This window comes from Triticum aestivum, chromosome 2B (assembly GCF_018294505.1).
Source record: "Triticum aestivum cultivar Chinese Spring chromosome 2B, IWGSC CS RefSeq v2.1, whole genome shotgun sequence".
NCBI classification, from domain to species: Eukaryota; Viridiplantae; Streptophyta; class Magnoliopsida; order Poales; family Poaceae; genus Triticum; species Triticum aestivum.
The window spans coordinates 723,231,642-723,240,360 of NC_057798.1; the positions used below are offsets into that span (position 1 = coordinate 723,231,642).

Consider the following 8,719-nt stretch of genomic DNA (forward strand, 5'->3'; position numbering starts at 1 on the left):
ACACGTAAGTTGCCAGTGGTTGCAAGTTCAACAAATAAAGTGCATCAACAAATTGCTTCTCCTCGAGATGCTACATCCAAAGCTCCAGTAACCTAATTAACAATTTGCTTTTTGTTGGGATGCTTCATCACTTTATTTCTTTTGTGAGTGCAACCATTAGCAGTTTGCTTCTTGAGATGCTACATCCAATGCTGCAGTCAACTGAATTAACCGTTCTGTTTCTCTTAGGGATGCTTCACCATTTTATTTCTTTTGCTGACAGCTTAAGATTGACTAGATTCTGATAAGCAGCATGCTTCTGGTTTTCACAGGATAGCAGCATCCGACAGCCATGGCGAAGCATCACCCCGATCTGATCATGTGCCGGAAGCAGCCCGGCATCGCCATCGGCCGCCTGTGTGAGAAGTGCGACGGCAAGTGCGTCATCTGCGACTCGTACGTGCGCCCCTGCACCCTCGTCCGCGTCTGCGACGAGTGCAACTACGGGTCGTTCCAGGGGAGGTGCGTCATCTGCGGAGGGGTGGGCATCTCGGACGCCTACTACTGCAAGGAGTGCACGCAGCAGGAGAAGGACCGCGACGGGTGCCCCAAGATCGTGAACCTGGGGAGCGCCAAGACCGACCTCTTCTACGAGCGCAAGAAGTACGGTTTTAAGAAGCGATAGACGAACATGCTGGCACCATTTGATGGATACCAAGAGTAGGCTGGCCGGACGAACAGCGCTGTACTGTATTGGTGTTATTATGGTTTTGTACTGATTGGAGAATACATCCCTGGTGATTATCTGTGATAACTGCTTCTGATGTATGGTCTTAACTCTTAAGTGAGTCTAGCTAGACTCTCAACTGGTTATGCGGTGGTGATATGCGCCGTGACTGTTTGTTGTTGACTTGGAATGTGGATTGCGATGACTGGCTTCCCGTGCCGTGTCGTTGTCTTGGCCGTTGCAAGTTGCAGCGACGTGACATGGTTGTTATCTGGAAATGAAGCAAGCTGGCAGCTGATGGCGCCCAGTAGTGTGCTTATCATAGAACCAGCTGGAAGTAGTAGCACTTTGATCAGTGTCCGGTCTGCGTGGTTGAGCCTGTGGGCAGGGCACTGGTAGCGCTTAGGCATTTCCAGAATCTTGTGTCGCGGCTTTCAGAACTCTGAAGATGCTTCACAGCGATCCCACAGGATTGTGGTTTCTGGTTTCTTCAGGTGGAGGTTACATACATGTAGCCACGTAGGGTTGCCTCTGTTACCAGCAAAGCATTCGAAAGTTGATGAATGAAAGCCCCAGGCTGAGACTGAGATGATAAAGTAAAATAAGGCACAAAGTCAGCGAATCAAATTCAGGGGGGCACAGCACAGGCACACTGAAAATACAGTAGAGCCACCGTGATGATGGCAGGAACCCACCCAAACTGTGCGCTTTTATCATCATCGTCGTCGTCGTCGTCGTCACAAGTCCCTGTCAAGGAGGAGCTCCTGTCCAGTACGCCTCCTTAAAACGCTAACCTTCGACTAATGCGTTTTTGTCACAAAGTACGTAGTAGTACGTCTCATGGACTTTGCTCAATCTGCTAACCAAGTTTATGCTACTAGTAAAACTATTACGTGCCGTATTGCATGACCTACCGGTTACGGATCGTGGCGGCGTGATTACGTATTTGCCCTTAGGGCAGGCTGATAGGTGGAGGGTAATCTGGTAAATTCACACCGGGCTGGACTGGATTCGGGGTCGGGTTAGGTTAGGTTTTGGTCTGTGTTGGGATTAAATCAAATCGTGGCGGTGCCGATCTCGGCTCGGTGGGGTGGGAGGCTGCGAACTTATAAGGAGAAAAACAAGGGGGAAAAGAAAGAAACGCAAACCGACGCGACGACAAATAAGAAAAGGGGCAGCGGGCAGAGCGGTGCCGACGCCAGCCACCACCACATCCTCCTCCTCGCTCGCTCGCCTCCTCACCACCTCCCGTCCCCTCCCCCCTCCCCCTTCCTCTCCAAATCCGCCGCCGCCGCCGCCGCCGCCGCCGGGACGGGGAGGGGCCTAACCCTAGGCGGCCCCGACTGCGAGCTCTCCCGTCCGTCCGTTCCGTCGACCGCCCTGCCGCCGCCGCGGCGCAGGGTGTCCGCGCGCGCGTCTCGTCTCGTCTAGATCGGATTCGATTCGGTTTTGTTGCGGGGGGTAGCGACGATGGGGTCGCGGCGGTCGCGGCGCGTTTCGTGGGCCACCGGACCCAGCCTCTGCAAGGTACTGCCACCAACAAAACACCTGATGATGCTAGTTTCAATCCATCCCTCCCAACCCATCCGCCCCGGCCGACACGGATTCGCGCTCGAGGACTCGTCCGTCGCCTCTGCGGATTTCGGATTTGCTTGGTTTCCTCTTGTTTGTTGAACGGTCTAATTAATCTGTCGTTGCGTGGTATGCGCGATCTTGCTGTATGGATCGCTTTTGTTTTGTTCTCTTTTGAGATGCGAGATGCGTGGAGAGCCGCCGTGTATAAAAACAAACGATGACGATGCATGTAGGTTTTGTATCCCATGAGCGCAGCGGAATAGAATGAGATGTGGATTTTCGTTCTGCAAACTTGGCGGCATTGCTGGCGGTGCTGACACGGATGCCGGCGCTCATGGCAGATAAATTCAGTGCGCGGTTAACCGACAGACAGAAAAAATGCGATTAATCGAACCACCCCTGCATATATCTGTATCAAAAGGCATCAGGATGCAGACAATGTGGGGGAGATGAGCAAATCAGAACTTGTAATATGAATGATGTGTGGAACACTTGACAAAATATGCAAGATTGCATCTAGTAACCACATGACACCTCCTGGGAATTTGGTGTTTTACAGTATCATATAGCATATATTTTAGACAAAAATATGTCACATTTAATCTTGCTTCGCTATCATGTATATCTTTTGTTTCAACATTCTCTGTGGTTAACGAATAGTTGGTTTAGTTAAGTGTCGATTCAACATTATCCTGTTTCATGAGCCAATGCCAACATATATGAAGCAGTATTCCCACAACATTATGCTGAATATTGCTACCACCTAGCACAACAGTATAGCACGTGGTATCATTAGTGGATTCACATAACTCGGGCGTGTGCAGTTACATTTTTCTTGCTGACTAAGCATGTTCAAACTATAGTGTATACCATATATCCAAATTCTCTCTATTAATAATAATAACTAGTGATCGGTCGGTGTACTATCATGCATGCAAAACACTGTCACTGATGGCTGACAATCATTTCATAGTTTACAATTCATGATCTCCAGCAGGGACAAAAGCCTTGAGTAAACATTGCAAAAAAAATTTAAGCGGGAGTTGTTACCCTTAAATTTTTAGATTCACAATACAGAATATATCTCATGCTTCACTTCTAAATATTAATGCCAGCTCGTCAAATTATCACTGTCTGTCTACACAAATTAAGTTATAATACAGAAACAGTATGCATAGCCTGTGCTAATGCACATGTTTGAAGTTTAGAATGCAACAGAATCTAGATTTACACAAAAATAAACACAATAGCCCAGCAGCATGTTTGTTCTGGAGGACTGGTAATATGTCTGAGCTTAATCATTGGAAATTGAATATAGCATGCAGAAAACAAAAGATATGGGTAGATGCAGCCTATAGTAAAAAAAGAATGCAAACAAACAGATGACACCATTTTAATTTAAGTTCATTCAGAAATTAGTGATTCACTAGGTTCTCCTGTTTTCTGGAAAAGAACGATGTTTGTCCTGTTAAACCATGTGAAGCTCTTATAATTTATCACATTGTTTTTTTGGAGCTAGAGGCATTAGATGGCCATTTATTTGAGACATGGTTTAGCAAAATTCTTTGTATATGCTATAAAGTACCAATGGTGAAGTTCATTTTACTCATCTGTTCAGCATGAGATACCATTATTTAATGAGATAATGCATTTATTAGCTGAAGCCAAGGGACCATTATATACAACTACTATATGGAAGCTTGTCTTCTCAGTTACCATCCCTAAGTGATTGCATTTTGATATCTGCAAAACCAAAGATTTCTTGTTTGTACTTGTCATTGCTTGATTATTGTCTTGTCAGTTACTTTGCACTCTCCCCGCAAAAAAAAGTTACTTTGCACTCATGCTTGCCATTACTCCATTTTTCGCTCATAGATCAGCCTTTCACATGTGTGCTATGCACTATGATGCTAAGTTTTGGTTGATAAGTCTAGTCATTGACTCCCTGGATCATGCATATCTTTCTTGGCTCACATTCGTTACAGCTTTACAGCACATGCTTGCGATAACAGGAAAATGTGCATATATGTATTTTTGTTCTAGTCATATCAATCCATTTGCTGCTGCACTATGTGTAAATCGTTTATATAATTTTCAGTGTCTGTTGTTGAAAGCCTTCACTTCATGGTATCTAGCATCATTTCTTAGCTTGCACTACTTATCCATATAAAAATCTCAAGCGGTTGTCCTGCCTATAGAATTTTACTGGTATTATCATATATGACAGAACCTGTCCTCAAAATCTGCTTTAAATTTCTTGGACATTAGAATACCTTGATTGAGCTACATTTCTTTTGCTATAGATAGTATAAAGTCCTGAACATACGTTGTGGTAAGACTGAAGAAAATCATCTTCTATATTACCTGATTTACATTGAAAAAAAGGTCTAAACTGCACTAATATTTCACGGAACCGCTCCTCAAAATCTCATTTTGTCTTGTTTGATATCAGAGTGCCCTGATTGTGCTAATATTAATTTTCTTGAGATCAGAGTGCCCTGATTGTGCTACTATTAATTTCTTAAGAATTATATGAAATCCTGAATCGGGATTCTGTGAAGTGTTAGAAGAAAATCATATCTCTTACCTGATTCCGACTAAATTTTATAGACACCATTCATCACATCTATGCAATGAACAAACAGTATGCGATTATTTGTCCATAAACATTGGCTATTTTCTTATTCTGTAAAATATTGTTAGTTGGATATACAGTCAGTCGTACACCTTCCCTATTCAAGAATTTTTTTATGGGTAGTGCATAGCCAAGCCCATTTTTAGCGCCATATATTATGTGTCAGTCCTGAAGAGAATAGTTAATTAGGTTCAAGGTGTGCTTTGTATCAGTTTTTGTATAGTAATTATCCGAACGCAGTGAGTTAGCGTAGATTTTTTGTTTCCTGTCACTAAAACATTGTAAAATGTAAATATTAACACCACTTGACATATTTGTTAATCTGTCAGGTAAGGCTGTTCATATCTGAGGATTCCCCTTCTCAAGCTGGATTAAGACCGCAAGACAATCTCCAAGCAAAAGGCTCAGCATCCTTAATGCATGCAGCTAGCCCGAGTTCAGATGATTCCCTGCCTCCGGGTTTTGAGTCACTGCAGCCAGCCAATGACCTCAAAATTGACATATCTCAAATTCCTCTTATTAGGTGGAAATGCCCACCACATGTAAGACTCATGATTTAGACTGCCGTGTTGCACAAACTTTCTAGATATTTTCAATATCGTCTCATTTTTCTAATATTGGTTTCAGATATTGCTGAATCCAAACTGGCACCTTGCCTCTGGAGAAGAAAGCACGGAGATTGCTGTACAAAATGAGAGAATGTTTGGAGTGCTTGAGGCTATTTATCCACGTGCATCGAACATTCCTCCAAAGTAAGCAAGCTTCTCATATGTGTTTACAGATTCTCCTTTTTGACGCTTCATATTTGGTATTCATATAAGCTCTTTGTGCCAATCCAGCCCATTTGTTTCTCCTGATGTGAAAGACTCTCATTATGATGACTCCGGAACCCCATTGGTTCCTGTGATCCCTGTCGAAGATGATGATGCTTCAGATCAGTCGGAAGGACCATTGCTTGAGCAACCAAACGATTACCATCAGTCTGATAACTATGGCCCTGCAGAAATCAATGCGCTGCAAGTGTCAAATACTCCAATTACTCCTGCACAACAGCAGCCTGGTGGATCCACTGGCGTTGAAGCTGATGTGTTGGCTGCAGCCTCTGCTGCATACACTGCAATAATGCAGAGCAACCAAAAGGGAAGTATGGTTGACCGAGATCTACTTGTTAAAATACTAAGTGATCCTGTACAAGTTGAGAGGTTAATGAAAGAATACAACCAAATTAGAAATGAACAATCTACTAGTAGTTCTGTTGTTGCCCCAGCGCCACCGTGTCCACCCCCCCAAATGACAATGACTGCCCCTGCCTCATATTCCAATCATATGACAACTTTCCAGAACACAAATTCCACCCTGCCACCTCCAATGGCCCCACGGCCAATGATGAATCGACCACCTCAAGGATATCCTCCTGTTCCCATGAATCATCCACCCGGTTCTGGTCCAGCTATGAATCTTCCACCGGGTTCAAATCCAGCTATGAGTCATCGACCAGGTTCAAATCCACCTATGAGTCATCCACCAGGTTCAAATCCACCTATGAGTCATCCACCGGGTTCAAATCCACCTATGAGTCGTCCACCGGGTTCAAATCCAGCTATGAGTCATCCATTGGGCTCAAATCCAGCTATGAGTCATGCACCGGGTTCAAATCCAGCTATGAGTTATCCACCGGGTTCAAGTAGTCCAGCTATGAATTTTTCAGGTGCTCCACCAAGGGCTATCAACTATTACAAAACCCTCATCCATCAACATGGTGGTGAGAGGCAGGAATCATTTGAACAACATGGAAGGCAGTTTGGAATGTACCATCAATCTGCTCCTCCCCAAACTAATGGTATTGATGCTATGAACGGTGCTTCTATGGTGAACAGAGATACGAAAACGAGGCCAACAAGACCATGTGCCTACTTCAACGGCCCGAGAGGGTGTCGCAACGGAGCTAATTGCACGTTTCTACATGAGTCATCTGCCACTTCAAGGCAGCAGGAGCAACAAAACGGCTCGAAAAGGATAAAGTTAGACAGCAGAATAACTGGTCGAAATTGAGCTGTGGGCTGCTATTCAAGTTTTTGACTGTTCTTTGGTTCAATATCTTTTCAAATGCATGGTTCAGTAAATATTGCAGACGCCAGCTCCCTGTCCTGTTGACTCCCTCCCAGTAGCCTGCCTTCTCCTTTTTATAGCCAAAAAAGATGTTCTGGAAGGGAAATACTTCCATCTTATATTGGAGCTCAGATTTTTACTGAACCATTATACACCGTTATTGAAGCACTTAAACCGTGGCTAGTTTGATGCTGCGTTAGTGGAGACTGTTCTGGTTTTAATTTGTGTGGAAATTGTTTTTTTACTAGACACAGTTTTAACTTATGTGAAAAATAGTTTCTTACGGGACAGTTTTAACTTATGTGAAAACTTAATTAGACAACAAAAGGACCAATAATGATAATTGCTTATTTCAATGAACCAATCACTTTATATTTGAGTTAGAAGTAGTTTAAATTACATTTGTTTTCTTTGAACTATGTTATTCTCCTGTGCATATTACTTCCCGTTGTTTTAATTTAGTCAGCATATTAGCTTTCATTGAAGTCAAACTTTATAAAGTTTGACCAAGTTTATAGAAAAAATATATGAGCAATTACAATAACAAATTTATATAATGTGAAAATATATTCAATGATGAATTTAATGGCATTGATTTGGTATTGTATGTGTTAATATTTTTTCTATATATTTTTGTCAAGGTACATAAATTTTGGTTTCAAACACAACTAATATTCGGACTGAAAAACCTGGAGTAAGTAGATATTTTGTGAAGTCAAACACATTGACCAACTTTATAAGAAATATATGGCCTTTTTCAGTACCAAATTTGTATCATATAGAAATATATCTTGTGACAAATCTAATGGTTTTGATTTGTAAAGGTTCATAGTTTTCTATATAAACTTGGTAATATGCACCATGTTTTGGCTCGAAGAAAGTAAATCATGTCTGGGTCTTGAAGAAATGTAATGCACGCCAATTTCAGAAATATGTACATCTAATAAGTCTTTTTAGATATTCCAACAAGGGACTACATACGGAGCAAAATGAGTGAATTTACCCTCTAAAATATGTCTATATATATTCGTATGTTTTTGAAACCTCTAAAAAGACTTGTATATATGGAAACGGAGGGAGTAGATTTTTCTCTCCGTCTTGCATGGCTCACCCTCACCCGGACGAGAAACAAACACGTGCATTCTCCTCATGAGATGTCTACATGTTTTTCGTCATGTCTTCATCGCGGTTTAATTACTCTCGTACACATCGTATACGTAGCAAGTCATCGCGATGCATGGCTATTATGTGTGCATACAACTAGATCGATAGTCAATTCGGATTTCGGAAAGCGTACGTACCAGCGTATTTATTTACGTATACGTAGTGCATGCATGCACATGCACTTGAGCATGCTGGGCTGATGACTAGGTTAACCGTGTCTAGCTTAGCTAGCTACTGGTCACTATCTAATCTAGATCAGCCAATCAATATTGCGTGATTGCGTCCGTGCGTGTCGTGAGTGTTCCGATAGTCTGTACCGGCTAACTGCTCCGGGTAGCGACGTACGCACGTTGTTGGCACGCACGCTGCCTGAGCGAGCGGCCGATCCATGCGCGATTTTGCGTGTCCATCGTACTCGTATCGTTCCGCCAGCTTCGCGCACAGCACGTACGGGACGAACGGCGACGTCGCTCTGCAGCATGCACGTCGTCGGTGCAGCGGACCAGGCACGTCGTGCGCGTCCAACCGAA

The 8,719-nt window shown here is 43.2% G+C and overlaps 2 protein-coding genes across 2 annotated transcripts in view; both read left to right on the forward strand.

Annotated features, from left to right (window-relative positions):
* Positions 1 to 889, forward strand: part of LOC123046962 (PHD finger-like domain-containing protein 5A) — a 2,897-nt gene extending 2,008 nt beyond the window's left edge. Inside the window, exon 2 of the mRNA XM_044470422.1 lies at positions 312 to 889. Coding sequence (XP_044326357.1) covers positions 332 to 664 — 333 coding nt within the window. The 5' untranslated portion in view covers positions 312 to 331 and the 3' untranslated portion in view covers positions 665 to 889. The remainder of the gene's footprint in view (positions 1 to 311) is intronic.
* Positions 890 to 1,863: 974 nt separating this feature from the next.
* On the forward strand, positions 1,864 to 7,199 carry LOC123046960 (zinc finger CCCH domain-containing protein 30). The gene is made up of 4 exons (XM_044470420.1): positions 1,864 to 2,233; positions 5,246 to 5,458; positions 5,544 to 5,668; positions 5,756 to 7,199. The coding sequence occupies exons 1-4, from the start codon at positions 2,177 to 2,179 to the stop codon at positions 6,966 to 6,968; spliced, it is 1,608 nt and encodes a 535-aa protein (XP_044326355.1). The 5' UTR covers positions 1,864 to 2,176; the 3' UTR covers positions 6,969 to 7,199.
* The last annotated feature ends 1,520 nt before the right edge of the window (positions 7,200 to 8,719 follow it).

Coding starts and splice junctions, on each gene's coding strand:
- LOC123046960 (XM_044470420.1), top strand. CDS start 2,177: ATGGGGTCGCGGCGGTCGCGGCGCGTTTCGTGGGCCACCGGACCCAGC. Junction 5,459..5,543: donor GGTGGAAATGCCCACCACAT/GTAAGACTCATG, acceptor TATTGGTTTCAG/ATATTGCTGAATCCAAACTG. Junction 5,669..5,755: donor GCATCGAACATTCCTCCAAA/GTAAGCAAGCTT, acceptor GTGCCAATCCAG/CCCATTTGTTTCTCCTGATG.